This window comes from Dama dama, chromosome 12 (assembly GCF_033118175.1).
Source record: "Dama dama isolate Ldn47 chromosome 12, ASM3311817v1, whole genome shotgun sequence".
Classification (NCBI taxonomy): Eukaryota; Metazoa; Chordata; class Mammalia; order Artiodactyla; family Cervidae; genus Dama; species Dama dama.
In genome coordinates this window covers 59,123,236-59,146,652 of record NC_083692.1, presented here as the reverse complement: position 1 = coordinate 59,146,652, position 23,417 = coordinate 59,123,236, and the positions used below count along the sequence as shown (strand labels likewise).

Genomic DNA, 23,417 nt, shown 5'->3' with positions numbered 1-23,417 from the left:
GATCAAACTTGTGCCTCCTGTAATGGAAAAACACCATCCTAACCACTGGACCATTGGGGAAATTCCCTACCTTGGAATTTGAAGCATCCTGATCAAATTTTTTTCGAGGTGGAAGTGGCGGAGGAATCAGTGGCTCTTCACTTAGCTTATGTAAACTACCACACGAACTGAAGAAAGACTCTGGGGGTAAAAAGAATAGTTTAACCACAACTCACAATGCAATCATAAGATAAAACTTTATTTCAATCTGTGATCACCTCTCCTATGGCATCCATCAGATGATACTGTAGCTGACTATTGGTTTAGCTATCCTCTCCATTAAGGTGTAAGCTTTTTGAGGGCAGTGTGTATTTTCATATCCATAGCATGGATACTGATAGTACCTGCCACATGCTAGGTACTACTGCTAAATGAAAATACAGTATCCAATTAAGATTAATAAGGAGATTCTGCTCCCTGAAAAGTCTTTTGTTTATATAACTGTACTAATTTCCAAAGAAAGGTCATCCAAAAACATAGACCATGCATTTTTGAAAAAGTTACTATCAGATACATTTCTACATAGGTAATAAAACCTCCATTTAGGAGACAATAGGGTACGGTTGTATCACAGAACTGTTCTCTGTACAAATTTCTTATTGATAATCGACATATTACATAACCACATCAATGGAAATTTACAAAATAATAAAGTATTATAGGAAAAATTATCCCTAAACATGCCAACCAGACACGAATGATTTTCATGTTCATTTCTTCTATCTTTTTCATATGGTTATAATACCTGTAATTATGGACCTGTATAAAGGCATTGATCAAATCTTATTTATCATTATACTGAGATTGGGTTTATAGGAGCTTGCTGGGAAAGAAGCTGATGAGTTTAATTTTAAACACACTGAGTTTGTGTGAACTGCTTATGGGACATCCAAATAAAGATGTCACTCATTACTCCATGTCAAAAATTGCTGACCTGATCATGTCGCTCTGCAGTCACCCCAGGAGGTATTGCTGGCTCAGAGTGCCAACAGCAGAAACAAACAATATCCCTATGTGGTGTTGGCAGATGGTTTGAGGAGGTCAGGGAGAGCACTACCCACTGTCAATACATTCCTTTTGCTTGCCCAGCACACTCTGCCCTGTCTGTCTCTAGGTGATGGTGAATCCATTCCATATGGTTTAGTCAGCCAATTCTGCCCAGGGCACCCCAATTCCAGTCAAGAAGTGGACAAAGGACTCATTTTCTTGACAAGATCAGATTTGTAGCTACCTCCTTTTTATGCATGCAGCCAAGTGCTTCAGTGAAATCTGACCTCACCCCTTAGCTCCAAAGATGGGGCCTGCTTAGACCATCCCCTCAGCTAGAGTAACTGGTTTAGCTGTTGGCACAGGACCCAATTCAGACTACTGAAATCTGAAAGGAGTTATGCGAGAGGCTACTGAAAAGGAAGTTTCTTGTTCTTTTGGAAAAGCAGTCTGTCAGTCTTTCTTTGTGCCTCTTTCTCACTTGACTGAGCAAGGACACACATAACCTTTTTATTGCTCCTGCCACCCCTCTTTCGACTTTGAGGGAAAACAGCCTCAGATAAAGCTGATAATCTGGACAAAACAACGAACAGTCAAAAAGAAACCTGGTCTTTGATAATATCACTGAACCACTGAATCAACCAGCCTTAAAGCAGCCATCCTCCAGATTTTCAGCTAATGAGTCAGAATGCTTTCTTATTGTTTAAGGCAGACTTAGTTGAGTGTTCTCTTCCCTACAGAAACACACACGCTTATGGAAGCAAAAAATATCTTAATGATGATGAGACATTTGTTTTAAGTTTTTGAAACTGAGTCTGACTCTACAGTCAGACCACTTAACCACTATGACAGGAGGCACTTAATAACCCGTGCTTAAGTCTCAACTTCAATTTTATTTTCCATTAACAGCACTTCCCCACAGATTATTCAGGTTTTGTGAGCTTTTAAAATAACTTCATTATTCTATACTAGTGAATGTAGGATAATTTACTAAACAATTTCTGTAATGTTAGTTAGCTATGTAAGTTACTTCCAATTTTTTATCATTCACACATCCATCCACGCAACAAATATTTATTGGATATCTGCTACAGTGCCAGCACCCTTTTAGGCACTAGCAATACAGCAGTAAACAAGAAGCAAAAATTCATGTCCTTATGAAGCTTACATTCTAGGTTGGTAAGAAAGAATAAACATGATGATTAAGTAAAAGTGTAACAGCTGTAAGTTAAAAGAAGAAATATTAGATAGGGAATGGGGAGCAAGTTCAAACAGGGTGATCAGGGAAGACCTCCCTCAGGAAACACTGAGAAGAAAGGTTGAAGGAGGCAAGGGAGCATGCCATTAGGCCAGACGGGTGAACGGCACTCTAAGCAGAGGGAGTCGGAAGAACAGAAGTCCTGCTGTGGGAGGATATCCAGGATGCAGGGCAGGTGACAGGAGAGAACAGCAGGTGATGAAGTCTGACTGGTCAGAGGTCAAATTTCACAGGACCTTATGGGTCCTTTCTGAAGAAACTGAAACGGTGTCTTTGACTCTAAGATGGAAGGCCATGGGCTTTAAGTGGTGGTGAGTCAAGTCTAACCTACATTCTAAAAGGACCCATCTGCTGAATTGAAAACTGAAGTACGGAAGGGGGGAAGTAAGGATGCTACTATAATAAACCAGGTAAGTGACTGTGGTCACTTGAACCAGGGTAGCAGTAGTAAAGAAGTCAAGAAATGGTTAGATCCTGGATATATTTTGAGAGTAAATATAATTTGTTGATGGATCACACTTGGGGTATGAGAAAAAGAAACAGGTAACACACCGAGGAAACCAGACCTGAAAGAGACACGTGTATCCCAATGTCCATTGCAGCACGGTTTGTAATAGCCAGGACATGGAAGCAACCTAGATGCCCATCAGCAGACGAATGTTTAGGAAAGCTGTGGTACATATACACAATGGAATATTACTCAGCCATTAAAAAGAATTCATTTGAATCAGTTCTATGAGGTGGATGAAACTGGAGCCCATTATACAGAGTCAAGTAAGCCAGAAAGAAAAACACCAATACAGTATACTAACGCAAATATATGGAATTTAGAAAGATTGGTAACGATAACCCTATATGCAAGACAGAAAAAGAAACACAGATGTATAGAACAGACTTTTGGAATCTGTGGGAGAAGGCGAGGGTGGGATGATCTGAGAGAACAGCATCGAAACATATATATTACCAAGTGTGAAACAGATCGCCAGCCCAGGTTGGATGCATGAGACAAGTGCTCGGGGCTGGTGCACTGGGATGACCCAGAGGGATGGGATGGGGAGGGAGGCGGGAGGGGGGTTCAGGATGGGGAAGACATGTAAATCCATGGCTGGTTCATGTCAATGTATGGCAAAAACCACCACAATATTGTAAAGTCATTAGCCTCCAACTAATAAAAATAAATGAAAAAGAAAAAAAAGAAACAGGTAAATGATAGCTCTTAATATTTTCAGCCTCAGCAATTAGACAAATGTGATTATAACTGAGAAAAGGTGGCAATGGGAGAACGACTTTAGAGGGGATGACATCAAATAGAGACCTCGAACAGGACGCTGATTATACGAGGCTATCGGTCAAGAGAGCAGCTCTGGGCAGAGAAAAAAAACGGGGACTTATGATCTTACAGATGATATAACACTGAATGAGACACCAAGTGAGTGAGAAGAAAAGAGATTCAGAGACTTAGGACTTTCCAATTTTAATAGGTTGGGGAAAATGCAGAGAAACCAGCAAGAGAGACTAAGGAGCTAAAAGTAAAGTAGAAAAACCAAGAGAGTGAGTGAGATGAGCAATGTGATCTTCATGTATGTGCCTTCTTCACAAAAATTTTTTGGTATTCAGTATTAACAAAGGCAGAGACTTTTTCTTGTTTGCTACTGAATCCTTAGTAGTTGGCAGAGTAGCTGGTCCAATACTCAATTTTCTATTGAATGAATAAGACCAAAAGGTGTGAACATTTTTTTGGTTTGATACGTTGTTTTCAAATTTCTCTCCAAAAGGATCATACTAATAGATACTCACAAGGGTAAGTGATACATGAGTACCTTTTAAGATAGGCTTGCTCATTCTTTGATGTAAACTGTCTATTCACGTCCATTGTTTCTTGCTGTTTTTCTCACTGTACGTGAGCACTTTTTGTACTTTTATTTCTTTCAGGACCTTAAGACACTCAGAATTTTATGCGATTATTCTCAATGTTTTCTATTAAAATTCAAAACATGATTTTATTTATGATATGGAAAGTATATGTTACTATCACCCAAAATAATGTCTAAAACTCTTTGTTCTAAAATGACATAGTGTGATAAATCGAACTGTGTCCCTTCCCTCCATAAAAGTTATGTTGAAGTCCTAGCCTCAGTAGCAATAAATATGGCTCTATTGGGAAATATAGACTTTACAGCCCTGTAATCAAGTTAGGATGAAAGTGACCCTGTTTCTGTCTGTGTGCTCAGTCGTATCCAACTCTTTTCGACCCATGAAGAGTGGGTCATAAAGAGTGGGCCTCCAGGCTGCTCTGCCCATGGGGCTTCACAGGCAAGAATACTGGAGTGGGTTGCCATTTCCTCCTTCAGGGGATCTTCCCAACCCAGGAATCGAACACACATCTCCTGCATCTCTTGCGTTGGCAGGTAGATTCTTTACCACTGTGCCACCTAGGAAGTCCTAATTCTGTGTGACTGGTATCTTTATAAACACAGTTGAAGAGAAAAGAAGATACAAGGATAAGCTGGCCATGTGACCACAGAGGCAGAAGTTAAAGTGATCTATCTACAAACCAAAGGATGCCAGGGATTACCAGCAAAGGCAGAAGCCAGAAAAGCCAAGGAAAGATCCTTCCTTACAGGTTTTAGAGGGAGCATAGCCCTGCCATCTTGATTTTTCAGACTCTCAGCCTCAGAAGTAGAATTGAAGTCACTCAGTTTGTGGTACTCTGTTACTGAAGCACTAGAAACTAATATATATAGTAAAAGCATTTCCACTGCTGAACAATAAGGAAAATAAGAAACATATACAAACTTCAATGAAGCCAGGAAACATCTGAATCCTGAAGCTTCAACCCATAAAGGTGGACTACAGTGTATATGAAGGAGACAAATGGAGGAAGACGAAATCCAACTGTCTGTGCTGAACAAGACTGACAAAAGAGCAACAAAACTGCCCCCACAAGCACAGGCGGGGTCGGGAATCAAAGGCACTCGGTATAATGGAGGGCGCGGGGCAGAGGACTTGCTTAAGTCTACAGAAGGGACACGAGGACCCTAAAACCCTATTCTGCACTTAATGAGGCCAGGACATTACCACATTTCCACCACTGGCAGGAGACTGAGGGTTTTATTCGCTGGAGAATCTAAACATCAGACTTGGGGACACTAGTCTGTGCTGAAAACAGATTTTCATACTAAATGCAAAGGTCACCCAGGGAGAAGATTCAAAGATCTTTCTTTGGAGAAACTAAATACTCTTAGAGAAAAGGCCTCACAGATTCTGAAATATGGGGATTTCCTAGTTAAAAAAATTCTCATCACTCTATCACCCTACAGTGAAACCCACAAGTCAACAAGTTTTACCCATGGATACGGATCTTCCCATCAAGTTATACTGTCTCACTTTAAAATAGGAACAAAAAGCTAAGGATATAAGATAAGAAAGAAAACCCTCCAGTATGAAAGACCACAGACCACAACTAATAGAGAAGAAAGAAACTCAGAAACAAAAAACATCATACCAGAAACAAAATCTTTCAAAAATTAAAAAATTAAGCCAGAAGAGAAAAATATAAAAATGGCATGCTGAGAGGGAATTTAGAAAGAATTCTGAGAAATTAAAAATCATGATAGATGAAAAAAAATAGAAAAGCTGGGTGATTAAAGTAAGGCAATCTCCCAGAAAACAGAACATAAAAACAAAGAGATGGACAAGAGGAGATAAAAGAAAACTAAACAACGAATCTAGGATGTACTACAATATGGAAAATAAGCTCCAAAAGGGGAGCCAGAGAACATGGAAGCGAAGAAAGTATTAACAAAATGATAGATGGAAAATTTGCTAGAAATCAAAGACACAAATCTCTAAATTTAAATGGCTCATTAGATACACAGCAAAATGAAAAAAAAAAAAAGACCCACATCAAAGTAGATCACTGTGAATGTACTGATTATTAGGAATAAACAGAAGGTCCTAAAAGCTTTTTGAATTTAATGTGGTAGAGACTCCTAACTGTCCCCCAGGGCACCTTTCCCTTTCTTCCTTTTAGTAATAGGATCTGCCTAGTTAGAGAAAACAGTTCTCACAGCTGTGTTCATGTGACTAAGTTTTGGCCAATGGGATGTGTGCAATTCCCAGACCATGTTTTTATAAACAAAGTTCCTTGCCCTCCAAGTTCCTACTGGCAGAAAAATGGTAACAATTCAAATCAGTTGCTCAAAACTCAGAGAGGGAAGACACATTTTGAGAATCTGGGATTGCCCTGCTAGTTTGAGAACCTAGTAGAGCAGAGTTGTTTACTTACTCTGGCTATTTTGAGAAACAAACTTCCCTTTTATTTAAGGCACTGCATTTTTGGGTCTCATTGTTATTCCAACAAATAAACTGCAGTTTTCAAAAAAAAGTATTAAGAATGTAGGGTCACTGACAGAAGGAGATTTGTCTATTTTGTTCATTGCCACTTCTCTTGTACCTACAATAGGACCTGCATGTAACAGGCATTTAAAAATTATTCATGAATAATTTATGAGTGAATGATACTAGACTTCAAAACAGCAACTATGAAAGCTAAAACACGGTGGGAAACTGTCTTCAAGATTCTGGCTGAAAATGACTTAAATTTCTCTACCCAGCCAAACTTTTTTGGGGGGCCTTGGGGGGGCAGTTTGCACCATGTGGGCTTGCAGAAGGAAATAGCAACCCACCCCGGTATTCTGGCCTGGAAAATTCCCTGGAGAGAGGAGCCTGGTGGGCTAGAGCCAAAGGGGTCGCAAAGAGTCGGACACGACTGAGTGACTGAGCTTGATTGAGCATGCAGGCTTGTGGAATATCAGCTCCCTGATCAGGAAATGAACCCAGGCCCTTGGCAGCAAAAGTGCAGAGTCCTAACCACTGGACTGCCAGGGAATTCTCCTGGCTAAACTATTAACAATGAAATGTGTAATAAATACATTTTCAGAAATGCAAGAACTTAAAAATTTGTATCCTATGTATCCTTTCTCAGGTAGCTACTACACAATGTACCCCTATCAAAATAAGGGAGCATATCAAGAAAGAAGACAAGGAATCCAAAAATCAAGAATACAATACATGAGAGATGAAGGGAATTTCCAGTATGACAGCAGAAGAAAGTTCTAGGAGTTCAGCTAAGTCAGAGGCCGAGACAGCAACCAGTCCCAAATGGAGCAGGAGGACAAAATATCATCAGTAAGGAAGTTTCCCAGTTAAAAAGCATACACAAAAACCCTCAAAACCAAAAAACTCTTGCTAATTTCCCCAAATGGTCTGACTTTAAGGAAAACTGTGGTTTTAAAGGGTGTGGGAAGACTTAGCAATAGACATTTAAAAAACAAAAACAAAAAAAAACAAAAATCCTAAACATTAATGAAGCTATTATTAACTTCAGGAAACAGAGCATACAAGAAAGGAAGCATAATCACGGTATATACTCCTTGACTTAGCAGTGATTAATATTTTTCCCAAATGCGGGAAGTTTATTAGGCAAAGAGGGAAATCCTCATCTACCATGTCTTTTAAACACTGTCTAAAAGTAATGATTCAAGAGAGAGAAGAATAAACTTACTTTTCTCATAAGACAGGGACTCTGTTGTTACTATCTATATGATCTACATTTTACTATCATAGAAGCAGAAGTCCTCTAGATTGGAAGAATTATTCCAGAGGCTGCTGTGTCCCTTTGGGTTATTCTGTTTTAAACAAATGACCACAGAAAAGTAGGTGACAGTATTTATGCCTGGTGTGCTGCAATTCATGGGGTCACAAAGAGTCAGACACGACTGAGCGACTGAACTGGACTGACGACATAATTAAGGATGGCGGAATAGCATTTTACTTAAAATGCTACTTTAACTAAACAAGCTCATGAGAAGAAATAAGTGATGAAGGCTAGCCTAGGAACCTGATAAACATTTAGTATTATTCCTGTAGAAAAATGAATTGGAAATAGCAGGGAAGACGACAGACAACTGATATGAAATCACTGTTCCTTCCGCGCCAAGCAATGTCCTAGGAGCTCTATATAGTTATCTCATTTGACCCTTAACAAATTGGAGATGCTAAGTAATTTGCTCAGCATCGTGCAGTCCCTCAAACATATATAGTAAAATGATGAAAATAAACAATAGTAAAGTTTAAATAGTATCCAAGTGTAAAACAATTATTCTACCCATTTGTAAGAATTTCATTTTGTAAAATCTTTAAATGTTGCTAAAATTCAAAATATTCATATACAAAGTTCATCAATGCAATTATCATCTTTATAGTCATTTCATTAGAATCAAGTTAAATTCTTACTTACTTGAATGAGGCAAGAGGACTGGAGCAAAGATGCTATTGCTTCCTATTAGAAGGAGAAAAATCAATTTGAAAAGGAAGGTAATATGTATGATTTTATTTTAAAAATACGTTTGCATAAAAACATACATAATAACATGCACAGAGTTCAGAATTTTATCATCATCTTTTGCCATGTTAGTTTTTAAAGAATGAATACGGTATTCTTTGTACTTGAAATGTTTTTCCTTTCTTAGCATAAATAGTTCCCTCTCTATCAGTCTTTTTAAATTTCCTTCACAGAACTTATCTGCTTTGTTTTCTTTTTCATTGGCTATTGCTCCCTTTAGAGTAGTACTGGAGCTCAAAAGGTCCTGAATAAATCTTTGTTGAATGAATAAACTAGAAAATAATATGCAGAAGCAATGCACAAATAATGCTTTACTCCCCTGTGTTAATCACTATTTTCACATATAGATGTCATTTTTTATACTAATATAGTTTGTAAAGGATTCTACAGTTTCCTAACTAAAATGATGAGAATTAAAACACAAGATTCCCTTTTTTGCCAAACAATTTACGTCAAATACATACCACAGGAACTGTTGAGATCCACATCTAAAAACACACTAAGGTCTGAAGAAGCAGATACTGGTGGGGTAGATGGTGTATTTGGAGAGGTTGGTGCTGACACTGTTGATTCAAGCTCCGTTTCAGCAATCCGACTAAAGCTTATTTTACATGGTTCTCTTTCTAATGGTGTTGGGTGACCTCGCAAAGTACCTGAGGTAGAGCCATGTCGGCCTGTGTTAGGCCTTATTCCAGGAGATTTTAAGGAGAAAGCTGATTTCCTAGGCTAGGAAAAGCAAATGTAATTACCATTACTAACTTGCATGTACTTTAATAAATAAAGTACATTATGTAAAGTATTATGGTTTAGCATATTAGTATACAGTTAAAAGAGTACAATAAATCCCAACCTGCAAGGACAGTCTGTAACATTCCAGCAGAACACTTTGAGATTTGATTGGCTTAATTTTAAAGTGGACTCGAATACTGTATAAGTAAACCTCTTTTCATAATTCAGAAATAAAATACTGTAAAATTCGTGTGAAAACAACTGTTTGCTCCCAAGACACCTGAATCTAAATTTCTTCAAATTATTGATATCAATTTTATAAATATTTACTGTAGATATAATAAATACAACATATAATGCTAGGTGCTATAGAAAAAAGAGACATCCTCTCCTCAACTCCACAAAATAATAAATGACCAACCACTGCAACAATACTTTAGAGTCTTTGGGAAAAATTGCTATCATTGTCTCTCACCTTCACCCTCTACTTTTAAAAATTCCCACAGTGGTAACTTAATGAAAAATACGAACTCAGATTCAGATAATTTAAGTTAAAACCTCAAGTGTGCCCTTATCTAGCTATGCAGCCTTGAAAAGGTTATTTATCTCCTTTGAGCCTCAGTCTTTATGTCTGTAAAATGAGACTAAGTTCAATATCATACAATTGTTGTGGAGATGAGGTAACATGAAACTATCTGGCCCAAGGTTCGTGTATTATAAATGCTTTTTTACTTCCTTCCACATCTTGTTTCACTTTCAGCTACTTATAATTGGTTTTCTACTATTTCTGTGTCACTGTAAACCCCAGGAATAAAAGGAACTACTGTACAGTAGCAAATTTTAGTGAGTGAGGTGGGTTCCAGTGGTAACTGTGGACAGCAGTGCTCTTATGGCAGAAACCATGGTCAAGTCAGAAGGACCACAATATATCTCCTTCCTCCTTCCCAAGTCTCTTCATTCCCTGTCCTATTACCTACCTATCATTTAGGTTCTCACTTTCTCATCGCTTTCCCCATTATACTAGGAAGGATCAGAAATGGATGGGTAAGTAAGTGGTTCTGAGAGAGAGGATAAATCAGGTTTTATCTAACTGCTAACAGGATATATAATTTTAGAAACAGTGTAATACTGCAAAACAAAACAGGTGTTCAAGCAAAGTATGATTTTAATGGAAATAGTCTGCTGAACATTAAAGGCAATATTGTTTTAAAAAACAAAATTTTCCAAAATTGTAATGGACTTACAAATCGAGGTGGCTGTTTGCAGTTTCGGGGTTCAATTTCTAGTGACTTGTTGAACAAATAATCTGTAAACTCTTTTTCAGAAGCACATCCCATGGGGTTAAGGTTTTCAAAGAATCTCTGGAATTAAATATCCATAAGTACATATTTTAGATTTTATTAAAATGTTTACTTTATCAGTTTAATATCAAAAAATTATCAACAAATTAATAGATCCTAATGTCTGAAAAGCCCTCAAGGATTGCTGATTCCAATCTCTCTATTTTGGGATAAAATTATAGTTTTTATGGAAGTTTTATACTCCAGTCTTAAAGTTCTATTAAGAAGATGAACAGACTTTCACTTATTATCATATTAATAGCTTGGTATCCCTCAGTTAACATTCCTACTGATTACACAACAAAATGATCATCAGTAATAAGTCAAAAGTGTTTAAGACAGAATTATAGTTATAATCCACAATAAAACTTTGATGATCAGAAAAAAAGTAGAGATAAACTGGATTAAAGTCTATTCAAAAATAATTTCAAGGACAATAATATATTTTAACATACCTGTGCTCACATCTAGCAAAATAACTTTTCTGTCTTTCATGAAAAAGTATTTCCTAAACTTAAACATAGGTTTTTAAGTAGAAAGTTTAGATGATTTAACAAAGTGCAGGAAGGGAAACAGTAATCTCACAATGAGAGACTGCACTGCAGCATTTTACTATTGGGACATTCTTCCAGTGTTTTAACTATGTGTGTGAACATATGCACATATACATTTTTACAATTTTTTTCCTGCAAAATTGGGATCACAACATAGGTATTTTTAGCCTTTTGAAAATATTAATTTTTTTCTGTATGGTTTACTTTAAATAATGCAAATTTTAACTATATTGTACTTCATCAGATGAAATGTTCCAGAATTTATTTCACCAATTTCCATATAGGTAGTAACTTACATAGGTGGTTTCTAATTCTTTGCTATTATAATTATAATTACTGTTATTATCAACTCATGCATAAATTTTTCTGTGCATTTCTGATAACTTCCTTAGAAGCAAATGATTGGATTTGGTTTTATTCAATTTTTGAAGAGGCTTATTAGAAGCATATGTAAAAATAAGTTCTGAGTTTTAGCTTTACCAGTAGGCAAAATGACTTCTTCCATTTTTCAGGCGTTCTGCCAATTTCAAGAAATTGCATTACTACTTTAACAATACTGAAACAATTTATTCTTATATTCAGGTCAGCTAAATTAAATCATATGGACCAATAGTAATTTAAAGACTTATAAAGTTATAATTGTGATTTTCTCATCTGTTACTCTACTTTTAAATACTATTTAGTTTGGTTAACTACGCCTTGAAAGTGAATGGCTACTTTATTTACATTTTAAGCTTACTTTGAGTCAATCGTAAAAAAAGCATTCTCTGCCCCTTACCCTCAAAATAATGCTTTAAATGACGATAGGATGTCTAGATCAGATCCAGAAACCTATCAGGAATTATTGAGATATGAATGCTAAAAGCACTATTTTAATTATACCCAACTAAAATGCAACATTATTTCTGGGAGGAAATACATGTGAATTCTAATCTGGGCTTCAAGAACATTTCTGTTTTTTTTTTTTTTGGCCCCATCACACTGCTTGTGGATCTTAGTTCCCTGAACGGGGATTGAACCTGGGTCCATGGCACTGGATCTCCAGGGAATTCCCTCAAGAACATTTCTTTACCCCTATGTAGCACCAAGTCACAGAGGGTTGGCTAAATGCTGAGAGAAGGGGATGAAACAAACGACCATTTTCTTTAAAGTAAGTATCTGTCTATATTTTCACAACAGTGTATGCTTCAAGTCAATTTTTCTTAGGACTTGAGGGTTCTTTGTTTTGAACTTGGAACAAAGAATGGTTACCATCTTACACTTTAGGAGGATGGGAATGATGGTGACCATTTTCACTCAAAATGCTCAACTTGCAGACTATATCTGAAAGTGCACCACAATCTTTAATGTGAAAGGTAAACTTACTCTGATAGTTATATGTTCTGAATTTCAAATAAATATAACACAATAATATCTACTTACTAAAGACATAATACCGTAGTATTTACTCTAATTTAGAAGATATTCACACCTTATAGTACCACAGAAACAATATTATGAACTATTGCTCAAAACAGGATATCAAGTGATAAAATATTTTTTAAAAAATCATTTTTTTGCTATGCATACATATATATTACTCTCCCAACCCCTTCCCCTACTTAAATGCAGTGTTCTTATAAAGGTATTAATTACTTAATGTTATACTGGCACATGTAAAATACCTAAAGTGTCTATTAATTAATGATAGTACTGGTAGTGGATTTTCTTTTTACTATGTGGACATCAGAAAGCATCTTTCATTCCATTTTGTCATTCATTTTTTGGAAGTGTTACTTAAACCTGTTGCACAAAGAAGCAGTAACTGTCAAGACAAAGTGCCTAGTAATATTTATAATGGCAGATTTTTAGTGGAGAATGTCTAATATTCACCACTTCTATCTATTGATTCATTAATGCATATTACTTTCATAGCAAAATAAAGATCATACTGTATGGCTATGGAATTTCTTAGAGAGGGCAGAGGACTTAACATGTTCTCTTTTAAAGATAAGCAAAGAAAATATTTACCCTCATTTCTGGTTCTATCCGTAAACAGTAAGGTTGATTTTGATACTGCTGAATTTCTCCAGTAATTTCAGCTACTTTCCTCCTCTTACTGAAATTGATTAAATCTTTCCCTTTCTTTTTTAAAAAATCATTATTCCCTTCTTCAGTCTTCAGTATATTTGTTAAATATATTCCTAGTAAAAAAAGTATTTGAAGAAAAGTTTTAAAATTGGTTACTTAACCATTTGGGAAAACAATTGATCTAGTAAAGTTGAAAGACATCCTATAATACAGCAGTTCTTACTAGTGAAATCTCTGATATATTTAATAATCAATTCTACATGAAGAATTTTTTACATGGATGGAAATAATTTAAAATTGAAAGAAAATTAGGGTTTATAAAGAGCTTAATTTGCCATTTCTTAGTCCAACAGCCTAAAATAAAAGGGAGGATTCATCCACAGTCTAAATTATTTGTTAAATCTACTCTAACCATTTTAATATTTACTATAAATATTTAATGCCAATGATCTTAAATGATTATTGATAAAATATTTAATACCAATGATCTTAAGTGATTATTGACCAACAAATTAATTTTAAGCCAATTCTGATTAATAACACTACAGATATGTAAACTAATTCTGCTTTCCCAAAGCCTGTAATTTAGACACAAACGAATTATTCTTCAGTTTTGGACAGGAAGAAAGTTTTCAGTTTTTCTTTCACACATAATTAGATTCATTTACATCAGCGGCTCTCAAATGGGGGCAATTCTGTCCCCAAGGGGACAGATATCTGGGAATGTCTGGAGACATTTTTGGTGTGTGCTATAATTTGAATAGTCGAACGTTCAAAATTCATATGTTGAAATCCTAATGCCCAATGTGACAGAATGAATTGGTGAGGCATTTGCTGCTGCTGCTGCTGCTGCTAAATCACTTCAGTCGTGTCCAACTCTGTGCGACCCCATAGACGGCGGCCCACCAGGCTCCCCCGTCCCTGGGACAGGTGCTAAACTTATGAGGGTGGAGCCCTCATGAATGAGACTACTGCTCTTATAGAAGAGATTCCACAGGACTCCTTACAACTCTATAACTACCAGAATTAGAAGTTTTATAGATAAGAGTCTACATAGAGAGTTTAGGTTTTATTTATCAATATAGACAGCTAAGAAAAGTAGATGTGCTCAGATATAAAATCAGGACTATCTGCTTCTAAAGGCTGGTCTCTTTTTGCTATATAACAAACTCTCCCTCAAAATATAAATCCATATTTTGCAACTTACCAAAAAAAGGCACACAGGGTGGATTGATTGATTTAAGTTTCACTAGATATTTTTTAAAATGATCTTGACTTAATTCCACAGCTTCATCCAAAATTTTCCTTTTTCTTTCCTGCAACGCCTTTAAAATATATAAATGGAGTATAATTTGTTTTTTTATTTTAAACAACTCAATCATATTTTTTAGGTGCAGAGCTTTCAGTTTTAATATTTTACAAATGTTTGAAAAAAAAGTTTTTAAATTTAGAGATCAGTAGTATTCTTATCTCTACTTGCTGGAAATGACTTATCTATAAATATAGAACTTTAACACTTAGTTTTTTTCTAATATAAATTAGAGGATTAAACAATAAAACAATCTTCCTTAAGTCATTATTAGTTATAATCCTGATTAGCTGGAGTTTCAAATTATAGCTATAGGAGAAAAATATAATCCCATGGCATTCAGTATTTTTCTACTGGAAGGGTAATAAGATTTTGGTAAAGAGAAGGCCAAGGGAGGGAGTCAAGAATTGAACAAAAATTTATTAAACCAAGTAAGCAGTCATTTATTTTATATTTCATTATATTTTGTAATTAAAAATCAATTATTTTATTTTTAACCTGACACACACACACATACACACAAATTGATAGCAAACATACTTGATGAAAAACCACTCAACTCATTTCCTTTAACTTAAGGAAAAAGCAAAGGTGACTGCACTGTAACTTTTATTCAGTACTCTACAGAAGTTCTAACTAGAATGGACAAGAAAAATAAACAAACAAATAAATAAAAGACTAGGGACTGAGAAGAAAAATTGCCAGTATTCACAGAGGAAATGATTATGTAAAGAAATATAATAAATCTACATTTAGAATGTTAATGAAAGAATTTAGCAATATTGCTGGATATAAAACCAATAAGCAAAAATCAACTGCATTTCTGGATATCGTCAATAAAGAAAACAAATTTTAAAATATTCTAATATAAATCTAACAAAACAGTTGTGAGGTTTTCATCAAGAAAACCATAAAACTTTATTAAATAAATAAATAAATAAATGGAGAAAGACACTATGTTTGTAGTGGGGAGGATTCATTATTGTAAAAATGTCAGTTCTTCAAAATTGATTTATAGAACCTGTGCAACTCTTATGAATACCCCAAGCTTTCAGATGATTCTACAATTACATAATAGCAAAGGGTCAAGAAAAAGTCATTCTTGGGAATTCCCTGACAGACCAGTGGTTAGGGCTCAGTGCTTTCACTGCTGGAGTCCAGGTTCAATCCCTGCTCGGGGAACTAAAAAAAAAAGAAAGAATAAAGTCACTCTTGAAAAAGGAAGCTTGGTGGGGACTTGGCCTACTATAGCGTATCAAGAGCTAGTATAAAACTATGGCAATTTAAACTTGCGGCACTAGCACAGGAGTAATGGAGTACATTACAGGACTAGGACGGGGGCCAGAAACAGAACCACGCACTTCTGGACACTCAGTTTACGACATAGCTAGCACCTAGAGATCAACGAGGAAAGAATGTACTTTTAATAAACGTGTGGGATCATCTGGCTGGCCAAATGGAACACAAAATGAAATTAGACTCCATACTCAAAACTTGTTTCCAGCTAGATTAAGGACTTAATGAGAAAGATAAAACATTAAGATAACAGAGGAGGATCTATTATACAAGACACCAACAAACACAAATTACAAAGGAAAAAATAGGTGTGACATTAAGAATTTTTGTTCATCAAAAGACATAATAAAAATGGTGAAAAGAGAAGCTTTGATCTGGAAAAAAGGTATTTATAACAAACATAACTGACAAAGGATTAAGATATAGTATGAGAGAACTCATACAAATTCATGAGAAAAACTCAAGCAAGAAAAGTAAAAAAATTTCCACAATATAAAGAGCCAATAAACATCTTAAAAGAGGTTCAAACTCAATAGAAATCAAGAAATTATAAACCCAAACCACAAGACTAGAAAAATGAAAAGAACTGACAATATCAAGTGTTAGTGAGAATGTGGAAAAACCAGAGTTCCTATGTTTCCATTGGGAGTATAAACTGGTACAGTAATTTGAGAAAACAACTGGGCATTATCTATTCTATCGTCCAATAATTCTACTTCTAGGTATGTAAGAGAAATTTGTACATGTATGCACCAGGACATAGGCAGAAAATGTTTATGACAATATTACTGATAGTAGCATCAAACTAGAAAAAATATGAATGACCATAAACTAATAAATAAATTAAGCAAATAAATTTTAGTAAAGTTATTTCTGTAATTTTCTTGACGAGATCTCTAGTTTTTCCCATTCTATTGTTTTCCTCTATTTTCTAACATTGATCACTTAGGAAGGGTTCTTATCTCTCCTTGCTATTCTTTGGAACTCTGCATTCAGATGGATATATCTTTCCTTTTCTCCTTTGTCGCTGGATTCTCTTCTTTTCTCAGCTATTTGTAAGCCCGCCTCAGATAACCATTTTGCCCTTTTGCATTTCTTTCTCTTGGGGATGGTTCTGATCACCACCTCCTGTATAATGTGACAAACCTCCGTCAATAGTTCTTCAGGCCCTCTATCAGATCTAACCCCTAGAATCTATTTCTATAATATGATACGGCTATAAAAAAGAATGGCCTATAATTATAAGAAACAACATGGATGAATTTTAGGAATATAATGCTGAGTGAAAAAAGTCTTGGAAGAATTATATTCACATTTAATTAAGAAACAAGAAAAATAAAACAACATTGTTTAGAGCTACAAAGAGTAAAACTATAGAAAAAAAGCAAAAGAATGATAAACACAATATTTAGCACAGTAGTTGTCTCTGAAGGGACAAAGGAGATGGAATTGGGAAAGGTTTTTAAATTGGATGCCAGGTAAACAGGCTTTTTTTGTATTTTTATTCCTTATACCATATACGTATTTTAAGAAATATTATTGAATATTTAATATTTTAAGAAACTAAAGCTTAACCTCTCAAAATGAATACATTTCTTTAGAGTTTACAAAATGAGAACTGAAGTTAACAGTCTCTTAGATTAATATTTGGCAATATTTGACTATTAACATTTTTTTTTTAACATCTTTAATATATAATGCTACTGCTAAGTCACTTCAGTCGTGTCCGACTCTGTGCGACCCCATAGACGTCAGCCCACCAGGCTCCCCCATCCCTGGGATTCTCCAGGCAAGAACACTGGAGTGGGTTGCCATTTCCTTCTCCAATGCATGAAAGTGAAAAGTAAAAGTGAAGTCGCTCAGTCATGTCTGACTCTTAGCGACTCCATGGACCATAGCCTACCAGGCTCCTCCATCCATGGGATTTTCCAGGCAAGAGTAGTGGAGTGGGTTGCCACTGCCTTCTCCGTTAATATATAATATGCTCATACAAATCAATAACATGCAAACACTCAAATAGAAAAACACATACATGAAAGCAGTTTAACCCTATACTCCCCTCTAATCACAACCCACTGTAAGAATGAATGTTAAGTGAAGAGTACATATCCTTCCACACTCTTCTCAGAGCTTGTGCAACTCCACTTACATCTTTAGTTTGTTTTGCTCTGTTCTATCAAAATGAAATCTTATTATATTAATTTTTCTAAAGATTTTTGAAATGGCTTTTCCCCTGAATGTCACACTATTCTTTAGAGACATACACATAGATTCTAGTCACTTTTTCCCCTAGCCAACCAATACTCCACATGATAGGGATAGGGTAACATAATCATTCACCTATTGATGGACATACAGGTTGGATCTAGCTTTCTGCTACTATTAGTACAATTAATCCTGCAGAAACTAGATCTTTGTACCTTAATTTTATAGTCCTGAGCCTTTTCTTCTGTGTCCAAAAGTATGTGTATTTTAACATCTGTTGCCAGATTACTTTCCAGTAACACTGTAAAAGTTCACATTCTCAAAGGCAAATATATTTGCATGGCTGAGTCTCTAAATTTTCTATACTTTCTGTATCTTCCAAATTTTTAATGATAAACATGAATACATACACCATGTTTACACAATTATTTTTTATAATTAAAAAAACATTTAAGCTCTAGAAAGCATTCTCTCCATGTTACTCTTTGACTATATACTACAGGTAATTAAAGTAATTTGTATATTTATATTTAAAATACTTTTAGTCATTTATTTGAAACTGTCAGTCAATGTACTACTGAAAAAATACATCTGGAACTTCATATATTTGAAAGTGAAAGTGTTAGTCGCTCAGTTGAGTCCGACTGGTTGTGACCCCATGCACTGTAGCCCACCAGGCTCCTGTGTCTGTGGAATTGTCCAGGTAAGACTACTGCAATGGGTAGCCATTCCCTTCTCCAGGAGATCTTCTAGATCCAGGGATTGACCTCGGGTCTCCAGAACTGCAGGCAGAATACTTACCATCTGAACCACGAGGGAAGCATTTAGGTAAGCATATTTACAAAACAGTCACAAAACACATACTCTTTGATGAATTCTAGGCTTACTAGCATATATTGATGTATTTTCTAATATTGTGATACTGTGCTTCAGGAGTAAGATAGATTTATAAAGGATTTACTCAAAAAAGATTGGTGGTAGAAGGAATCTCTTTCACATTAATTTTATCTCCTCTCAAAAGGATAAACTATTTAAGCCTAAAACTTACCTCAAAGGTATGATCTAGTCTATAGACTGATACTGAATTTACTGCACTGACGATCTCCAGTACACCATTGAAATTGTTCAAATCTTGAAAAACTTGCAGAATTTCTATAATTCTACTCAGTATTGCCACCCGTTCCTCAAAATTTTCTGCCTCCACAATGCATCTAACAAAAAGGAAAAAACATGGCTTAGAAAGCAAGAAGCAAGTGCCTTATTTCATACAGAAAAGATATACATTTTCATCCAGAATGTCTGCTTATATGTGACTTAATGTTATAGGAATATATTAAGAAGTAATAATACAAAGAAATAAAAACTTACTTTTCAAACCAGAGGGTGAGATTTGTAGTGTGGCGAATCATTTTTAATAAATTTGGAGAATTTATTTCTTTATCTTCTTTGGTCCATACACTCCCTACAAGTTCAGAAGGTTGAACTTTCCTGTGGAACCAAAAATCCATGCACTTAATCTACAAGGGATCAGTATCAAAATTATTTAAAGGCCTCCAAAAGCTTAATAAGAAAAAGATAACTAGTTTAAAAGATAAGTGAACAAACATACAAGGAGAACATTTATAGAGAAACAGAACTGAATAGCTATGGACATGAAGGAATATTTTAACTCTTACTCAGAGAAAAGAGCATTAAACCACAATGAAACCCCACTTTACTGCTATCACACTAAGAGAAGTTTAACACCAAATGGATAAAAATGTGGAAAAAAGAGAACTCCCCATCACTGATGTGCAAATAAAAATAGATATAACCACTTTTCCAAAAATTTCACAATATCTCATAACACTGAAGAGATACATACTAGATCATCTAGCATTTCTAAGAATGTTCAGTCAAGCAAAATTTGCAAGAGTGAAAAATCCCAAACAACCTAAATGCTCATCATCAAGAGAATGGATCAACTGTGGAGTATTCATACAATGGAATACAACACAGCAATTAAAATAAGCAGACTGGCACGATACTCAGCAACTTGAACAAATGCCAGAAATAATTTAAATTAAAAAAAAAAAAGTTACAGAATTATACATAGGTAGAAACATACTTAAAACATGTAAAATAATGCTACATGTTGTTTATGAATGGTTGTATGTGTATAAATTATAAAGACACAAAGGAGTAGTAAATGCCAAATATAAGATAGCAATTATCCTTTGGGATAAAGAAGAGGAATGGGATTGGAGAGAATTACACAAATTAAACAAATTACAATTTTATTTGTAATGTTTTTGTTGTTGATGAGCCCTTACTGTACTATCTTCTATATTTTTTAATAAAAAAAAACCGGTTGGAAAAGCAGATTAAATCACTGTATATAGTGATTCAGGATTATATGATTTTTAAAATATTGACCAGTGGCATTGCCATCACTGTCCTATAGACCTGGTTATTATAATAATAAAAAAGTCAAGTAGATTTGAATACAAAAGGGTACTCTGAACAGTCTTGGAAATAAATTTTCTTAGTTGGTTCTATTATTTCACCAGAAATTTAGTTTACAGAGTGTCAGTGTTTTACGTATGGTATCCTTCTTCCATAAGACACATATCACTTAAAAAAGGTATTTCTATGTTTTGAAAGTAGGTCCACATAGAGCTCAGTGCTTTTTTATTCCTGATGTCCATTCATGTTAACACTGTAAGAAAAATCTAATTTCATACTATTTGCTTTGTTATCTAAGTAATAAGTCTCTTCATTCCCACCTATCACAAATCCCACAGAAAAGAAACAACTTAAATGCCCATGAACCTAGAGGGTATTATGTGACATGAAATAAGTCAAGCAAAGTAAGAAAAACACTGTTACCACATATATATGGAATCTAAAAAATATAACCAACAAATGAATATAACAGACTCATAGATACAGAGAACAAACTAGTGGTTATTGGTAAGGAAGAAGAAGAGGGGAGGAGCAAGTGGGGTAGGTAATTAAGATGTAACAAAGTACTATGAACAAAACAAATAAGCTACAAGGATATATTGTATAGCACAGGGAATACAGCCAATATTTTAAAAGAACTTTAAATACAATAGCCACAAAAATATTGAGTCACTATAATGTACACGTGAAACTAATACAATACTGTGTATTAACTAAAATTTCAATTTAAAAAACTTTTTTCCTTAAAAAAAATCCTATAATACAAACAAAAACACTTGAACTCCAAATTATTTAAAATATAACATGACACTCTGAATCAGATGGTAACAACCCCTGATGTGTGTGCTAAATTCTGAACAGCACAACCAGGGCAAATCAGAAACCCAGTTGTAAAGAAGGTCAAGTTTTATATCTGGTGCCTTCCTACATTGTCCAATAACATTAAACTTTACATATTCTTGCTTTTCCCTGTGTAATCTCAGTTTAAAAAAACAATGGCTGCTAATTAGGATAACTTCTTAAGGATGTTTGTATTTCAAAAGCAGCTCCTGAACGCGGAAAAGTTTTTGCTACAACCATAGTGGTACGGGTTTATTTTTTGGCCAGGGTTAGTAGTGGACAGGTCTGACAGAATGTGGTCCACTGGAGAAGGGAATGGCAAACCACTTCAGTATTCTTGCCTTGAGAACCCCATGAACAGTATGAAAAGGCAAAATGATAGGATACTGAAAAAGGAACTCCCCAGGTCAGTAGGTGCCCAATATGCTACTGGAGATCAGTGGAGAAATAACTCCAGAAAGAATGAAGGGATGAAGCCAAAGCAAAAACAATACCTAGTTGTGGATGTGACTGGTGATAGAAGCAAGGTCCGATGCTGTAAACAGCAATATTGCATAGGAACCTGGAATGTTAGGTCCATGAATCAAGGCAAATTGGAAGTGGTCAAACAGGAGATGGCAAGAGTGAACGTCGACATTCTAGGAATCAGCAAACTAAAATGGACAGGAATGGGTGAATTTAAATCAGATGACCATTATATCTACTACTGTGGGCAGGAATCCCTTAGAAGAAATGGAGTAGCCCTCATGGTCAACAAGAGAGTCTGAAATGCAGTACTTGGATGCAATTTCAAAAATGACAGAAAGATCTCTGTTCGTTTCCAAGGCAAACCATTCAATATCACGGTAATCCAAGTCTATGTCCTAACCAGTAATGCTGAAGCAGCTGAAGTTGAATGGTTCTATGAAGACCTACAAGGCCTTTTAGAACTAACACCGAATAAAGATGTCCTTGTCATTATAGGGGACTGGAATGCAAAAGTAGGAAGTCAAGAAACACCTGGAATAACAGGCAAATTTGGCCTTGGAGTAGGGAATGGAGCAGGGCAAAGGCTAATAGAGTTTTGCCAAGAGAACGCACTGGTTATAGCAAACACCCTCTTCCAACAACACAAGACTCTACACATGGACATCATCAGATGGTCAACACCGAAATCAGATTGATTATATTCTTTTCAGACAAAGATGGAGAAGCTCTATACAGTCAGCAAAACAAGACCGGGAGCTGACTATGGCTCATTCATGAACTCCTTATTGCCAAATTCAGACTTAAATTGAAGAAAGTAGGCAAAACCACTAGACCATTCAGGTATGATCTAAATCAAATCCCTTATGACTATACAGTGGAAGTGAGAAATAGATTTAAGGGACTAGATCTGATAGATAGAGTGCCTGATGAACTATGGACGGAGGTTCGTGACATTGTACAGGAGACAAGGATCAAGACCATCCCCATGGAAAAGAAATGCAAAAAGGCAAGATGGTTGTCTGAGGAGGCCTCACAAATAGCTGTGAAAAGAAGAGAAGCGAAAAGCAAAGGAGAAAAGGAAAGATATTCCCATTTGAATGCAGAGTTCCAAAGAATAGCAAGGAGAGATAAGAAAGCCTTCCTCAGCGATCAATGCAAAGAAATAGAGGAAAACAACAGAATGGGAAAGACTAGAGATCTCTTCAAGAAAATTAGAGTTACCAAGGGAACATTCCATGCAAAGATGTGTTCGATAAAGTACAGAAATGGTATGGACCTAATAGAAGTAGAAGATATTAAGAAGAGGTGGCAAGAATACACAGAACTATACAAAAAGATCTTCATGACCCAGATAATCACCATGGTGTGATCACTCACCTAGAGCCAGACATCCTGGAATGTGAAGTCAGGTGGGCCTTAGAAAGCATCACTACGAACAAAGCTAATGGAGGTGATGGAATTCCAGGTGAGC

General features: G+C 35.5%; 1 protein-coding gene across 1 annotated transcript in view; it reads right to left on the bottom strand.

Annotated features, from left to right (window-relative positions):
- The window catches only part of SOS2 (SOS Ras/Rho guanine nucleotide exchange factor 2), a 105,366-nt gene that overhangs the window by 3,013 nt on the left and 78,936 nt on the right, over window positions 1-23,417 (bottom strand). Inside the window, exons 15-22 of the mRNA XM_061157406.1 lie at window positions 19,562-19,681; window positions 19,242-19,404; window positions 14,591-14,708; window positions 13,324-13,496; window positions 10,664-10,780; window positions 9,155-9,416; window positions 8,586-8,627; window positions 71-180 (exon numbers count right to left, since the gene is read on the bottom strand). Coding sequence (XP_061013389.1) covers window positions 71-180; window positions 8,586-8,627; window positions 9,155-9,416; window positions 10,664-10,780; window positions 13,324-13,496; window positions 14,591-14,708; window positions 19,242-19,404; window positions 19,562-19,681 — 1,105 coding nt within the window. The remainder of the gene's footprint in view (window positions 1-70; window positions 181-8,585; window positions 8,628-9,154; window positions 9,417-10,663; window positions 10,781-13,323; window positions 13,497-14,590; window positions 14,709-19,241; window positions 19,405-19,561; window positions 19,682-23,417) is intronic.